Source organism: Glossina fuscipes, unplaced genomic scaffold (genome assembly GCF_014805625.2).
Source record: "Glossina fuscipes isolate IAEA_lab_2018 unplaced genomic scaffold, Yale_Gfus_2 121, whole genome shotgun sequence".
NCBI lineage: Eukaryota > Metazoa > Arthropoda > Insecta > Diptera > Glossinidae > Glossina > Glossina fuscipes.
Window position 1 is genome coordinate 4,606,171 of NW_023998464.1, and position 17,527 is coordinate 4,623,697.

General features: G+C 33.9%; 1 protein-coding gene across 3 annotated transcripts in view; it reads left to right on the forward strand.

Moving 5' to 3' along the window:
- Positions 1–16,629, forward strand: part of LOC119640380 (probable phospholipid-transporting ATPase IIB) — a 28,064-nt gene extending 11,435 nt beyond the window's left edge. Inside the window, exons 1-9 of one of the 3 annotated variants that reach the window (XM_038038362.1) lie at positions 10,871–11,296; positions 12,582–13,090; positions 13,154–13,296; positions 13,360–13,545; positions 13,611–14,373; positions 14,430–14,807; positions 14,900–15,884; positions 15,956–16,029; positions 16,100–16,624. In XM_038038362.1, coding sequence (XP_037894290.1) covers positions 11,184–11,296; positions 12,582–13,090; positions 13,154–13,296; positions 13,360–13,545; positions 13,611–14,373; positions 14,430–14,807; positions 14,900–15,884; positions 15,956–16,029; positions 16,100–16,233 — 3,285 coding nt within the window. In that variant the 5' untranslated portion in view covers positions 10,871–11,183 and the 3' untranslated portion in view covers positions 16,234–16,624. Of the gene's footprint in view, positions 1–10,870; positions 11,297–12,581; positions 13,091–13,153; positions 13,297–13,359; positions 13,546–13,610; positions 14,374–14,429; positions 14,808–14,899; positions 15,885–15,955; positions 16,030–16,099 lie in introns of those variants that run through there. The other 2 variants (XM_038038363.1, XM_038038361.1) reach the window with 2 other exon arrangements.
- The last annotated feature ends 898 nt before the right edge of the window (positions 16,630–17,527 follow it).

Below are 17,527 nucleotides of genomic sequence, written 5' to 3' on the forward strand. Positions count from 1 at the left end.
AATTTTTTTAGTTTGTTTGAAAGGTAGTTTTATATGGATTCATGAAATGTCCACAAAAATATTTTCTTTTTTTTAATATGGACGGATTAGGCTTTGAAACCAACTATATCTCAATTGTAAGTACTTAACATGAGCTCTGTTAAGTCGTTAACAGCGGTATGTTAACAGAAATGGTAGGTGTCTTTACTAGTTAAATTCGAATTTATCTTCACACCCTTAGAAATCGATATGAGTTTCTTTTCAATTCAGTTATTATTTCACGCCATTTTTATTTAAACTTAATTTCATGCAAACGATCGCCTCTGGTGGTAAAAATTCAATTCTGGAGCTTTAGTTAAGCATTTAGCTACCTTTCCTATACAAACCGCACCCACAAGTTAATTTTCATGCGTATAATACACTTTTGGGAGCCTCAGGTATGTTCTCTTTGCCCCAAAGAGGCAATATTCCTAACTTACGAAGCCATTTAACCAAATACGAGCTTTATTCCTCCTACATGAATACATTAATTTGTAATAAATTTAAGTAATTTTTATACGTTGTACAACTGTGTGTTTTTTTTATACTAGGTTCGCAAACAACACTGAACGCAAATGTTAATTAAAAACAAATGAGGTATAACTTTTAAAAAATTTATATTCCTTAATTGACCATCCTAAATTTTTTAAAGGAAGTGGCAATTAAATGGAAAAAAGACCCTAACTGATACTATATTATCCCGCCATACTACTGTAGTTTTTTCATACCTTTACCTTGCCCCGTAAAAATGGCGAATAAAACACACCTTTGTCGTGCCTTGGATAGCTGGAGTTACATGCAAAAAAAAGGATCTAAATTTCTTTTGTCCCTATTCGTCTAACACGGTAACGGTCAGAAAGAAGTGACGAAGAAAAAAGGGATAGGAAAAGGAAGGTCGCAACCGAGTGGATATGCGTCCAATTGGTAAACATTACACTTTCACGGACTAAGCGCCCACAATAGCTACGACCAAAGTAAAATCTATCGCCCTTGGGGTCTGAGCCCACGAACACTGAATTGCTAGTCGCTGGTTCTTACCTATTCAGCTACCCATCCGAATAAAAGCGTTGCTTGAAATGGTGTTGAATGGTAATGCTGCTTCGATGAACTTGAGAGAACTTGAGCTCTTATTTCGACATAAAATTTTAAGTGTGAAATATTGGAAGTATTACTTAAGCAATGTTCGCCTTAGGTGCAAGGTGATATTGCAAAATCATTGCTAATTTAGCCGGCAAACATTTTTAAGCATTTGAAGCTCGTGGGTCTAGCCCACAAACAAAGAAATTAGCCATAATATGGCTTGAAGTGGAGATACTTGCAAAGATTTTCGATTTTTCAAAACGAAAAATGACAAACTCTTGGATTGTAGAGTTCATGCCGGTCAAACACCTTATTAATTCTGTCATCGATAGTAAGAAAGTCATGAAGGACCGAGTGGCCATAATATATCAATGAATGTATGGGTCAAACGACGCTGCAGTGTGACAAACCTTGCTCACTAAGTGAAGCCTACAAGCGGATAACGTACCTTTTGTTTTAATACCGACCTTCTAAGCCACCATTATTTTGGATAAGCAATTTAATTTTCTCGAGAAGTCTTTGTTACCTTTGAAATGGGCTTTACGAAGAAGATTCAAATGCCCAGCAGAAAATGTAAAAAAAAATTTTGACCTTGATATTAAAAGCATGCTGCGCATTCGATTTTCTTGAAAGTTTTCCATAAATAATTTCTATTAATTAAAATACTTGAATATAGTTAAATATTTATCGAAATTCTACATTTTTAATGCATTATTTCGATCATATACATGCATACCAATTGCGCAACTACAGCTGCAAATACGCACACACATTACTTTTAATGTGTTTTCCGACAATTTTAAGAAAAAAGATTTTTCACATGGCGTGTTGCAAATAAAAACAAGTAAGGAAATTATGTTCGATTGTGGCCGAATCGTTTGTACCCACCGCTTTTTTATTATATGAAAGCTTCATTATATGCAATTGGACAGGCGTGGCCGATTTTTCCATGTTTGTGCAAGTATAACCCCTAGACGAAAACTAACGGGAAAAAAATTCAATTTTAAGCCTTTAAAACGAACATATTCTCAGTTTAAGTTGTTATATGGGCGTGGTCTTTGAATGATATTGGCCATTATCAATCCCAGCCTACTTACAAGAAACTTGAATGGTTTGGGCAAATTTAAAGGCGATATCTTATATAAATTTTGCGAATAGAAAAATGCTTATCATACAAATGCTTATCATACATTTGATACATATCCAGAATATACTTATTTTCATTCGATCCCTGAGGATTTCCTCTGAAAATTGCGGATGTATTAAAGAGAAAATAAAATATCACTGCCTACAATATTGGGGGGCGTAGCAGATTTTTCCTATCTTTTTAGTTATTGTAGGATCATCTATGGAATGTGCGTGGATATTTTTGTCACAGTATGCTGTGGATTTGTCCTCTGGTCGATTTGACCCATTTTCAATATCAGCCTATGTCTAAGTAATTCCAATGTTTTTGTCCAATTCGAAGCCGATATCTTAAGTTTTGCGAACAAAAGAACGTATTACACAAACAGACGGATAGACGAACGGGTCAATATACTTGAATCGATTCGAGTCGGGCATACGTATAGTTTATAGGGTCTCCCTATCTTCCTGCTGTGTGTTTCAAACGTTTTGACAAAATGCATACACCCCTTCCTCTTTTAGCGGTGGGCATAAAAATAAAGCAAAAATATATCATGTGTTCTTATTGATTTTCAGTAAAAATTGCCGACTTCTTATATGTGACCACAATGTCTCTATATATACAGTTCTTAGTGGCTTTGAATGTCTGCCCTATTTGCTTTGTTTTTGTGTGCGTTTCTTTGTTCCTCTTTTTTCTTTTCGTGGGAATTTAATTAGATAAATTTAATTTGTTTCGTTTTCTATGCTATTGCTAGTTTCTACATCTTTGCCGTATTTACGAATCGAATGTTTAGATATTTGCGAGTATATACAAAATGTATTTGTAGATACTTTTCTTAATTTTCCTACATTTCCTTGTGCGACTGCTTATTTTCGTGCTCACCGCTAGAACAAAGCTTATACTAATTTTATGATTTCGTTAGTTACTCCCGCAATATGGATTAAATGTTTCAGTCGGCATCGTTGCGCAAGTTTGAGACAATTTAATAGTGCTTTAACGCATCAACAAGTATTCTCGCACATGTCAAATTGGCAAGTAAGAATTGATAATTTTCTCGGTACTTACGTATTAACGCCACCGCGGCAAAAATATTATTATTAAAATATTATTACTAAAACAAAAATTAGTAAAATATTATTATATTATTGTTATATTTAGAAGCCAAAAAAACTTTTCTTAAAAGTTTAAAAGGTTGTTTTTAATAATAGTTTTGCCGCGGTGACGTTAATGTGTAAGTACCATTTCCTCTTCATGTGTCATCTTGCCCTAGTTCCGCAGATAAATTCTTAAAAAGGCACAACATTGTCCAGACTCACTCATTTAGGCAAAAAGTTCTCATATTAGACCGCATTTTGGTCTGAAGTTGAGCTCAAATATGTATTGGAACCATCGCACAGTTCAGAGTGAAATCGAAAAACTGAAACAGCAGTAGACGTCGGTGTGTTAAGATTATAGTGACTTTGAAGACATCCCAGATTGTGTCAATTGCAAATAAACTGGGTTTCCTTATATTAATCTCAGTTATAGGGTATCAACGGAAAAACCGCAGCCACAAATATAAATTTGCTTTAAGTCGAAAATCTTTCAAAAATATAGTGTACTTAATTTTTGATAGATTTTTTATACTCTACACCACTTGTGCTGTGTACGAGGGTATATTAAGTTTGTGTGCATGTAAGTGACATTTACAAGGGCTTGAGATATGCTCACTTGTCAGTCCTTTTGTTTGTCCGTCCGTCTTCTTGCCTTGTGTTCAACCTACAGGTCACAATTTTTAAGATATTTTGATAATATTTTGGTACACCGATATGTTTTAGCACAAGAGCGAACGCTGTTGAAAATGTTTCGACTCGGACCACTTTTTCGACTCCCTATAAAACATCTTATGTTGAAAAGTTGTATGAGTAACTAAATTAAGTAAAATGCCGTAGGGTATTTAATAGTCGGCCGTGTCCTACTACAGTTTTTTTTAACTTGTTTCTATTTAGTTTCATAAAATGTATACTTTTCTAGCTGTGAAGTAATTTTGCTTAATGTTTTATTTTAGGAAATTGCGAGTTAAAAGTATAGCAGTCAGTTAAGTTTGCCTTTGTTAAGTGCACGTTAGACAAATATAAAAAAGCCATATAAACGGTTGGTCTTCATTTTCTCTCAAACAAATTATTGTTATTATCAGTAAATTTTTGATGCTTATACGCCATAAATGTAAGCGTATATATATATCTATTTCTCTTTTAATTGTTTTCTTTATAAACAAGTCTTTTATTTCTAAAATTTCTCTCTCTTTGTTTAAACAATTGTGTATTTCATCTTTAGTTATAACTACATAGGATAACTGTAATAATTCTATGCTTCTCACTATTGTTTAACTCCGCTAAATCCCCGTACTGTAGCTGAATTTCGTAAATACGAAAGAACATTATTCCAAAACTAATAAACAAGAAACAATGAATCAATAAGCCAAATAAATGTAAACATATATATATATATATTTCATGCAGTTTTTAATATTTGTTTAATAACATTTTCCCTTTGTATGAATATCGCTTTTTTTTGCTAATACAAACAGTCTGGAGCATTTATTGCAATCGCTTTTCTTGCTCAACACCGTACGTATGTGTATAATAAACGTTTTTATTAACCGTTACACTTATTCTTCTTCTATCTTTCAACCCACATAAGAGTGAAATGACTACACATGCGTTTGCTCTATTAATAGCAAGGGCATACAAGATAACAAAGCAACAAGTAGCTGTTATCTCGTATTTTTTTTTTGCTTTTTTCCTTTAATTTTCCTACTCAGCATGAAAAAAATGGACATGCACTAATTTGCTGTTCAGTTGGAAACAGACAGAAACGTGCATAAGAGCCTCCACAAGTTACATATTTGTTCTTATTAAGTCAGGAACCCTCAGCTGATTGAAACATATTTCTGTCCGTTTGTAATACCATCTGCTTTGAGGATAGCCACATGATAGCAAAGTATATCTTTACTTACTTGGATTCCATAAACCGCCATTCGAAAGGAGCGCAATTGCTTATAACACACATTAAAAAAGTCCGATATTTGAACGTATTTTGTGTTAATAATCTCCGGGTGATAGTGGTTATTAATCTGAGATTCGATATGAGCACAAAATCGGATTTGTGTAAAAGTATCGTCACTGCTGGATCAAGGCACGTTCACAAACATCAAAAAAAAAAAAACAGCAATACACACTGGTGAGCACCTAAAGTTCACCGCAAACTTTCTTATATTATTTGAACTGTTTATTTGCTTTAGTACCGTATAACTCAATTTCATGCATACATTCACCTCTGAATACTGATTGTCAGCCCTTTGTTCTTCTAATTATATTCAATTTTCTTTTATGAGATATATGTACATATGCTTACCTCAAAGATATTGTATTGTTCATCATAAGATCTAATTTCACTTTGTTGTGTTCGCCTTTGATGATGTTAATATATTGTTGGTGGCATTACATACGGATATGTACGAAGAAGTGCAGTGAAATTCATAACAAAAAAAATTTTCCTCTTGAAGTTTTCAAGTTTTATGGAGGCTTTAATAAACTTTAAATTAACTATGCATAAAAACAAAAGCGACATAAAAAAATTTAAGGCGAGTTCTTAATATTTTTAAACTTTACCAAATCTTGAAACTAGTAAAAAAACTATAGCGGACGATGGCCTACCCTACGGTTCGTCGTATAATAACGACCTATCAAATGCGAAAAGTGGTTCGATCCGAATCTCTTTCAATAGCACTGCTCTTTAACTTAGTACACCGTGTGCCAAATTTCATCAAAATATCTGAAACATTGTCACGTCACTTTCGATGCATTAAAAAGTGGATCCATCTTAAGTCCTTCTGGGTATTGCATACATTCGCATAAATTTAATCCACCTTTGTAGCATAAGTAGTGTAGGGTATAAAAAAAAATTTATTAAGCAAAAAATAAAAAAATCTATTCGCCTTAGGGAAAATTTGAAATATCTGTCATGTCTTTAGGCCTTTGCTGATTAAGACTAACGTGGAAAATGGATTAAAACTCATTTACAAAATTGTAGATGCAAAAACCTTCTAAAGCTCGTGTTATCCGTGAAGAAGCAGAAAAAATTTAAAAAGTATAACACATTTATAACAAGTACAAACTTTGTAGTGGGCCACGGCCCATCATTAAATACCCTAAAGTTACTCATATAGCAACTTTTCAAAATGATGCACTATATGGGAAGTGATCGGAAAAGTGATCCGATCCCTACCATTTTCAATAACGTCCGTCCTTACACTAAAATATGTTGGTGTACCAAATTACATCAAAATATCTCAACAAGTGCGGCCTGTATGTTGAGCACAAGAGAACGAGGCGGACGGACGAGTTTAGTCCCGATTCGGAAAATGATTTTGATTCGATGTGTTTCATCGGCGTAATAAAAGGTGCGTCTGTCTAAAATTCTTCTACATCCTTTGAAATTCAATATACCCTTGTACCACATGTAGTATAGATTATATGTTTGGTATAACATGGTGAAGTAGAAGTACATGCTCTCGATATAATTATATGGACTTTTAATTCATTTTCTTCATTGTAGATGAAATATTTTATGAAATTTTTCCATTTTTGCCAAAATTCATCAAACATTTTCGTGTTTTCTTCATCGTTGCTAAACCTCTGCGAGCATGTTACTTTTTCCTTCAACTATTAATGGAACTTTTCCTTTGTTACACTAAATATATCGCAATTTACAAATTCAAGCACCGAAGACCAACTAATGTCTATACATTTAGTCAGATCGTCTGTCGGAATCTTAACCAGGCTCTTAGATGGCCGATAAGTTAATATGCATCGAAGACGATATTGTGTGCGTAATTGCCTATCTATATTCTGCTGCTCAATCTTGCCAGTATTATAAGTAGTAGTTTTGTGTGATAGTCGCATACGATAGGCCAGTCGGAGGTTGTTCGATACGTGCAAGCACAATAGTGATCAGCAAGGGTTATAGGTAGAGACAGACAGAAGCGGGTTTGCGAACAGTCAAACATATTATACAAAATGAAACAACGGCATAGATATTGAACGATCGCTATGTTGAAAGCATATATACATTAAGGAAAAAAAAGTAAAAAATGACTGATAGACATAAATAATTTCCATTTGGCGTAAAATTTCTGTTTCGGATATAATATCATGAGTAATTTGAATTCCTATTTAATATTTAAATCTTATTTACTGCTACTTGTATCGATCAAAATTATGGAATAAATTATGTATAGAAAATATTTTATTTCTCTAAATGTTGTTGAATAAGAAAATTGTAAAACTTTTTTGGAATATAATCAGAGAATAGTTGTCTTTTTTACCAAGAATTATTAAATTAAATCGATGTAAGCATTTCCCGAAAAAAATTGCAATATTAAGCTTTTGTTTGGTTTACAGACATATATATATATCTAATTATCGACGTAGTTTGTACAAATCAGTAAATAACCCACTAACACCTTCATTAATATGCAAGCAAAACATCACCCTACTGCCTATCTTACTATAATTTACCGACCAAACGATGGGGTATAGTCAGTCAACCCTCGAGCAACAAACAAAGCGTTCACGTTAAACTCGACCGCGCCAACAACCGCGAATACCCGTACAAAGAGATAGTAACAAAATAAAACAAGAAAAATATGAATGTTGGTATTTACATATATAAATAGCTATATATATGCATATAAATGTACATATATATTTAACAATAGAAACACATTTGTTTTGTTTTCATTGTGGTGTGTAATACACCGGTATCTAGGGTAATATACATATAAAAATATAAGGCAATATCTTCATATATTAATTGTTTGTCTACTTGTGACATATTCAATCAAGTAAAGATCTGATCAGATTGAATGCCTTTGCTTCGTGCATCATGCATCCAAATGCAAAAGTATGAATCGGTTGAATGTATTTATATATAATTACATTGCAACATCGCAGCAATGATATAAATAGGAAACTTTTAATTTTGTAGCACGCATTTGCATTGACAAGCGAAAAAAGTTTGTTTATGTAAAGAAAGTAAAATCATATGTTTAATATTTTAAGGTACGACGTATAGATGGGATAATACTAAATTTTGCTTATTATTGCTGCACTCAATTGTAAATATTAGAATATAAAATATATTCTTATCTTAAGAAAAATAAAAAAACAAATACTTGCTTAATATATTACACCACTGCACCATACGAGAAAATGCATCCGTTCTGTCCAGCGTTTAAGTCATTACCAACACGAGGACAAGCAACAATGGAGGTTGCAATGCTTGCTCTTGCTAGTTAAAAAAAACACAACGAGGAGCGGGCTCTGTTTCGTCATGTGAAATTTCTATAATGTTATCAATATTAACCGTACATTAACATTTATTCAACAAATGTGTATGAAGGACCGAATAAGAAACTTAAAAAAACAATTACTCTCTCGGGCAGGGAGAGATAAATGAAAGAATATATGCGTCATAAAGAACAGAAAAAGGGTCGAACTTTTTATGCCGACAAGCAAATGTACCTTACAATATATATATTCATTAATTCTACTAATTAATTTCTTCTAAATAAGAGAGGACCTTTAAACTCTATAGGGAAATTTAAAAAGCAATATGAGCAATAAAGCATCGTGCTGCGTGCAATGAAAAAAGTAAATTATACTTTTACATGCGGTTGCTCATAAATTATGCGTTATGCATATCGCTGTATGGTCGTATAGACTTCTTGAATAAAACGATCAAGATTGTAGTAAGCCGTAAAAACCATTATAAATCTGGTTAGAACTCGCTGAGCACCCGTTTCCCATCGTATTCTTAAAAATTTCATCTCTAATTAATAAAAGTAAATTTTGCAATTTTTACGCTCTTGTTCTTCGATTCTATGTTTGTAAAATTAAAGAATTGATCACGCTAGATCCAACTAAACGACAAGATGTTGCAATATTTTGTTCACAATTCAAACCAAGAGGTTGCCACGGACCTTTGTGCCTATCAATAACAGTAGCAGCGCCGTTAATTCGAGATCATTTGATTGCTTTCCCTCTTATTACTTCTCATTATGTTAAAGGATTCTAGATACGACTTCGCAATGTATCGAATTGAAATTTTAGGAAACAAAAACGTATAGAATTCTGCGTTTTTAAGTGAAAATGCTGCGCCCCATACACACGTCATACATGTACTATTGTATAAGTCACGCTATATATTTATTGCACAAAGCTTGTTCCGCACAATATTATCCTCAATCATTTTTTGCTAATTAGAAAAAATATCTTTATTTTTCTACAGAAAATTTTCACCGAAATTTATCATTTGTGGAGTGTAAAGTTTAGAAATCTTTAATGCGAGTTTATATTAACGGTGAAAACGCTAGCTACCTAATCTTTGATATATTTTTTGTATATATGCACTTATTTGTGTATTTGCGAAATCGAATCGTATACTCTCTGGCTTTGCAGAAGTCGATACAGCGTGATGTCATCTTTAGAATCCTTTGACAGGGGAATAATCGCGTATAAAAAATGTATCTTCCCTTTCTGCATTCAGATGCTTGGCAAAAGGGGCTGAGTACATAAACGAAAGTTAATTTTCAGCTACGTGATTACCTCTCAGATTTGTTACCCGTACAAAGAATGAGAATGATAGAACTAACAGTAAAATCGCTGCGTATTAACAGCGCTACTGCTGTTATCGCTAAAACAAATAATAAAAGTTCGTGAGAGAGCTATCCACTGCTTCTTATTTTGCAAAATTTGTTGAATGCCGTCGTTATAGAGTTCTCCCTTATTTTACTCTTTCTGACGTTTGGTTCTTTTGAATATTTCGAAAAGCACCTACTTTTAAGTAAAAAACATTTACCTTGATTTACATATTGATATTCTTGAGATCACGTTGGTTTTTCGCAATATTTACTTGTGATATGAAGGTATACACAACACTATATTTGTTTGGCAGAAGGCTATCAACTGAAACTTTATAAATGTGCCAGATTTGTTCGCAACTTTCATCTCTGATAGTAGTGGGTGCACGAACACGCTTTGCAAGATTATTCAAACTGCTGACATTTCACATGGATTTTTTAATTCATACTTTACATTACTTCTTATGCTCTGTTAAAATATGATTCGAATTTTTTTGCTTGACGACCTTTAATTGAAAATAGGTGATGGCATTAAAATGTCCACCTGCCCAATTATTTTATTTGCGTTTTTGTCACATTCTTTGTGGAATTCGGTTAAAGTGATCAGCAAAAACGATGCAGAATTCATAGACAATTTCATTTTCAACTTGGCTTCATTTTCGTAAAACATAGAAGCAAACGCATGTTTTTTGTTAACACTTGGAGTATTATTGTTATTATCCACAATGCAAAAACCTGAGAATCATTCACATAGTTATAAAGAATTGAATCAATGCTCATAGAATTACGTGCCTAATTGCATTTGTGAATTTCATATAGAACGCGACAGAACCACCATTAGTTATTTAAAAGTTTTTCACTTTTCCTCTAACACCTATTCTTATAACAGCCCTGTTTAACAAAAAAGATGCTGCCAAACTAAGAAACAATTCAACGAAGTTGTTACAAACAGCATCGCAAAAAGGAGGCTTTCGTATTAAGTTGAAGACGAAGTAAAAAAATGCAATTTATTTTAAAGTCAATTGTTCGGTAATAGAAAGAATTGTACAAGATCAACGTTAAAAATTATTTTAACTTGACATTTTTCAATAAAGCTTAAATAAATTAAATTCAAGTGGGTAAAAAGGTTATAAACTTTAAGCGAGTGTGTTTGTGTGAGTGACATAGAAAGCCAGAAGATACTTGGAAAATAAAAATAATTAGCTCTTAATTAGCTATTTTAATAATAGCTATAATTAAAGTGAAAATTTTAACTAGAATACAATCGCAATATTAATGGCAAAATTTAACATGGATGACGTTACATCCCAAAGCTCTTCAACAACGCCGATAGTACGGGAAAACATTCCATTAATCAATCGACCGAAAAGACGGTGGTATTTATTTAGGTGTGTTTATGTGTGCATTTTGTGAATCATCATTTGTCTTCACTTGTTTTGTTTATTTATTTATACTTGTTTTGATAACAGAAAGTTTGCAAAGTGTTTTTTTTGAATTAAAGAAAATCTTTGTGATTGAAATTTTTAATTAATTCTTCCGTAGTTTTGCTGTGTTCCTTCTTAAAGTGCCCTAAGTCTATTGTGTTTGTTTGTCGTTAAGCTTTCGTCTATTCTTTAATTGCTTTTTGATATTATTGTGTCTATTTTCATTTGCATATTTGTCATAAATTCGGTGTTACACATTGAGTAAAGCCGTTCGTCAATTTGTCCTACATATATTATGCAATTTATTGATTACTTTAATTTCAAACGCCCTAAGACATATACATGTATATATATATATACATATATATGATGAAACATCATTATCAAATATGCCATTCACAGACAAAATATGCTTTATTAAAATCCTATTGTTTATTTATTCTACTCACGCTCATAAGCTGTGCAGGACTTAAGAAACGTCATACAATCTTATTCATATCTTACCGTCTGGAACGTCGACTTGATGGGAGAACTTGATTTTGTGTACTTTGTAAGCAATTCTTGAAACATAAGTGTAGTTGATTAATGGCATTGCCTTTGAATTTTGTAGAAATTGTAGGGAAAAACTGTCTTATTATACAGGGGTTTTAAGGGAAATTACGCCATAATTAAGGAAAGAGAACCTATGCGACAAAAGGCGGTGTCATTAAGATTATTTAAGTTTCTTCTTATACTATGCATGGTATACATGGTATATTAAGATTATGGGGATGAGTTCAAGTTGACCCCCTTCTATTATCTATAGCGATTCTTAATCGTTTTAAACTTTTTCGGGTTGTATGTTCGTTTGATGCCTGTGTACGTATTTTTGTGTTTTGGCTCGAGACCGAATTTAGACCACGTAAGTCTGTTTTTGGGAGCCGATTTATAATTGGTATTTTCCCACCAAAATAAACGAAAAATAGTATCAGGCGAAGTCGCTTAGCGTAATGACTTGCTTTAGTAATGAAAGAATATCTATAGGCTTTTCCCTTTTTTTTTATATTTGGATACAGGCTTTGTATTCAGTCGTTTTCGCCAAACATCTGAATACGGAGGCGAAAGCTAGATTTTTCATACGTGGTTATCTTTGAGATTTTAACAAGCTAAGTTGACGGTAAATTTCGGCATGAAATATAATGTATCTTTTAGGAACATTGAAATATATTTACAGGCTTTTTTGATTTATATTTAAATGTTTTTTAACAAGTTGTTGGCGAAAATGGTTTGCCGCGCGGGAGCTTCGCGCTCGCACTGTCCACTTGGGACGAGTTACGGCCGAAAAATTCCCACCGAATGAGATTCGTAATCAAAAGTACAACTTCATAACGTTCCTGCCTTTGGTACTTTTCGAGCAATTTCGTTTCTTTTTAAATTTATATTTCCTTTTGATGGCTCTCTCGCAATTTATACCTGATATACGCATTGGCTATCCGTACACTTATTGGGGGCCATTGGGATTTGTGTTAACAGTAACCATCTGTCGTGAAGCTATAGATGATTATCGTCGTCACCAGAGAGATCGTGAAGTGAATTCGCAAAAATATAAACGGTTAGTTGTCTCCGATACTCATGGCTACGAAATGGTGCCTTCGTCTAAATTAAAAGTGGGTGATATTATTATTGTGGAAAAGAATGAAAGAGTGCCAGCTGATTTAATATTATTACGCACGAGCGATAAAAGCGGCTCAGTGTTTGTGCGTACTGATCAATTGGATGGTAGGTGAAAATTTAATATGTCTCTTAACTCTTTTAATATTTCCGACTTTCGTATAAATTAAGGTGAAACCGATTGGAAATTACGTTTAGCTGTTTCGCTAACACAAAAATTGAACAAGGACTCTGATCTCTTTAATATGGACGCCAGCGTTTATATAGAAAAACCTCAAAACGATATACATTCTTTCATCGGCACCTTTGCTATGGTAAATTTTAGAATTTTTAAGCAATTTTATCTTCAACATCTATTGTTCTACTAACTTTTATAGCAAGACGGAAGCGAGGAAGTCGGTTTAAATGTTGAAAACACCTTGTGGGCCAACACAGTAGTGGCAGCAGGCACTGCTACAGGCATAGTCATTTATACTGGCTGTGAGACACGCAGTGTGATGAATAATTCGCAACCTCGTTCGAAAGTGGGTTTATTAGATATGGAAATCAATGGATTGACTAAGGTAGGATTGCCTTTAAGTGGTCTATGCTAAGTTTGTTCACAAATATTTTTTGGTTCTCCTCCCAGGTTTTATTCTGTGCTGTTCTGGGTCTGGCTTTAGTTATGATGATGTTAAAAGGATTTAGTGGTCCATGGTATCGTTACATGTTTCGTTTTGTGCTGCTGTTCTCGTATATTATACCCATTAGTTTGAGAGTAAATTTGGATATGGGGAAAGCTTTCTATTCGTGGCAAATGCAAAATGATTCTGAGATTCAAGGTACCGTCGTTCGCTCCACTACCATACCAGAAGAATTGGGTCGCATTTCGTATGTTCTAACCGATAAAACTGGTACCCTTACACAGAATGAGATGGTTTTCAAAAAGATCCATTTAGGCATTGTATCACACGATAACGACACTTTTCACCATGTGGCGGAAACTATTGGTGCTTTGGCACCCACGATTTTAAAAAGAAGTACAAGTACTGATACCAGCACTTCGAAAATCGCTTTATATTCAGGAAATCGAATGCGCCGACCAGAAGGTTGGCGGGAATGGGAGGCCGTTAAAGCTTTAGCTCTTTGTCACAACGTTACTCCCATAAGCGATGAAGACGACAATCGATCCGTGTCCACATCCTCTACTTTTGCTTCAACGACTGGTGGTTCTACATCGCCAACAAAGTCTGTGATAACTATGGAAATAACCTCAACCAATGAACATCAATATCAGGCTTCTTCGCCCGATGAGATAGCTCTGGTCAAATGGACCGAACAAGTAGGATTAACTTTAATAGCACGCGATATAAATTCTATGACATTACAATTGAAAGCTCATAAAAAATCAGGTAAATTCAACTGTATTTTAACATTTTTTCGTCTGATCTAATCTTACTTTCTTTAGATCACCTTCAGTTTGACGATGACTCTTTAATGCATTTTCAAATTCTGCAATTATTTCCCTTTACCAGTGAATCGAAACGTATGGGCATTATTGTTAAAGATTCGCAATCAGGAGAAATAACTTTTTATCTGAAGGGTGCTGATGTCGTAATGTCCTCCATAGTGCAATATAACGATTGGTTAAGTGAGGAGTCCGGTAATATGGCTCGAGAAGGCTTGCGGACATTAGTGGTGGCTAAAAAAGTTCTCAGCGAGGATCAATATAATGATTTTGAAACGCGTTATAATGCTGCGCGTTTAAGTGTAAGCGACCGCGTGACAAAAGTGGCTGCTGTTGTAGAATCCCTGGAAAGAGAATTGGAGTTATTATGCTTAACAGGTAAATTTGGAGAACAATTCATTCTATTAATATTATGATTACAATTTTTCATTTCTTTCCCTTAAAAAAACAAACAAATAAACACTCTGTAGGTGTTGAAGATCGTTTACAAGAAGGGGTACGACCAACTCTTGAACTATTACGTAATGCTGGTGTACGGGTTTGGATGTTGACTGGTGATAAATTGGAAACCGCTTGTTGCATAGCCAAGTCTTCTCAATTAATTGGACGCAATCAAGGTCTACATGTTTTACGATCTGTTAAAACACGTACCGACGCTCACTTAGAACTGAATCAGTTTCGTCGCAAGCAAGGTCACGCTTTAGTTATTTCTGGGGAATCTTTGGAAGTATGTTTGCAATATTATCGCCCAGAATTTTTGGAGTTAGCTACTGCTTCACCGGCTGTAGTTTGCTGTCGCTGCAGTCCCACGCAAAAAGCTCAAGTGGTGCAATTGATACAAAAGCATACTGGCAAACGGACCTGTGCCATCGGTGATGGCGGTAATGATGTTAGCATGATTCAGCAAGCTGACGCCGGTGTCGGAATAGAGGGTCGGGAAGGACGTCAGGCTTCTTTGGCTGGGGATTTCAGTATACCTCAGTTTTCACATATAGCCAAACTTTTACTGGTTCACGGCCGACGTTCATACAAACGATCGGCTGCTCTTTCACAATTTGTCATACATCGCGGTCTAATAATTACCACCTTGCAGGCCGTGTTTTCGGCCGTTTTCTACTTAAGTTCGGTAGCCTTATATCAAGGTTTTTTAATGGTTGGCTACTCCACGTTGTACACCATGTTTCCTGTATTTTCATTAGTTTTAGATCAGGACATTACCTCGACAACGGCTGTCACTTACCCAGAGTTATATAAAGATTTATCGAAAGGGCGAAGTTTAAGTTATAAAACATTCTTTATATGGGTATTAATCAGTATTTATCAAGGCGGTGTTATTATGTACGGAGCGCTGATATTATTTGAAGATGAATTCATACATATTGTGGCCATAAGCTTTTCGGCACTCATAATGACTGAATTGATAATGGTTGCACTAACTGTTAGGACGTGGCATCGGTAAGACTTTATCACTACAAAATTTTGCAAATATTTTGTATGGAATATTTTTGTACATTTTAAAATAACAGATTAATGGTCTTGGCGGAATTGTTTAGCTTAGCTTTATATTTAATCTCCTTGGCTGTGCTACATGAATATTTCGGTGAGTTTTTAGTTTTTTAAATTGCTTATTAGTTTTGAAAATAACTAAGTTACATTTTATATCCTCTCAGATTGGGAATTCATTTCCTCATATGATTTCTTGTGGAAAGTTTTTATTATTACTGTGGTCTCCTGTTTACCGTTATATATTATAAAATTCCTGCGGAAAAAATGTTCCCCGCCTTCGTATTTGAAACTTTCTTAAGCTATTTTTGTTTTTAATTATTTTATAATGTGTATAATGTGTAAGTTAAACAAAATATTTGGTTATTGATAATAATAATAATAACAATAACAAATGCAATTAACCAACAAATTATAGTGTAAACATTAATGCTTTAGATCGAATTCATCGTAATTGTTTATTAATTAAAAAAAAAAAAGAATATGTTTTTTAGTCTTGAGGTCTAATGTTATGGAATTATTTTTCTGAATTTTTATCTTTATTCAAAGTATTTTCTCTATAAAAAATTAATTTTTTTTAAAATTATTTATTTATATTATTACTTTACAAAAGTCTACCAACAGTTTTCTCTGTACGAAATATTCTAAAAAATTATGTTTTAAAGGTCACCATACAAGTTCAATATTTAGTATTCTTCCTTTATTTATTTATTTTTTTTATGAAATGCAAATAATTTTTAACTCATTTATGGAAGTAAAGATTTTCCTTCTTTTATATATTTGTGTAATATAATAAAGCTATTTTAAAAAGTGATGAAAAAGACTTAACGAAGAATTATTTAAAATCAGCAGGGTCAGTCAAAACATTTATATATAGGGACAGGGAGAGGGGTACAGCGTCTACTGAGTGTATGCCCAAGCAGTAAGTGTTATGCTTTACCGACTGAGCATCCGCTAGATCTATGGCCACAAAAAACTCTACCGCACTTGACCTATTGGCGACTCTTACCTATACTGCTACTCGATCGTAATTTTAAGAAAAACGATACTTGAACGAAATCTAGTATAATCGACATTTTGGAAATTTTTGAAGCACTTCAAAAATACTTAGAACTGAGTGGGCTGTAGGTTTTGCGTGCTTATAAGTGGAGCGGTTCCTTTCAATTAAGCTATGAATGTAGGGGGTCTGTCGGTCTGTATCAACCGCAAGTATCGGAATAACGGCATGCCGTTAGACAAAATCATGCGATTTTGTGGTACTCTTTATAAATCACATGATCTTGCGGGGTATGAGTGTTTTATTCTCTTCTTTTTCCCTTTTTGCATAGCAACAGGCGAAATCGCATGATTTTGCGGTACCCTTTTTTTTCTTTTGCTCTTGCAGGCATGGGCCAAAAAAAATCGTATGATTTTGCTGTACTCTTTTTTTTTGCAAGTACAGGCGGAATCGTATGATTTTGCGGTATTCCTTTGTTCTTTGCTTTTGCAAGCATAGGCAAAATCGTATGATTTTGCGGGATCTTTCCTTATTTTTTTTGCAAGAGTAGCGGCTAGCCGCTATGTAGCAATGCAAAAAAAAAGAAGGAAAGACAGAA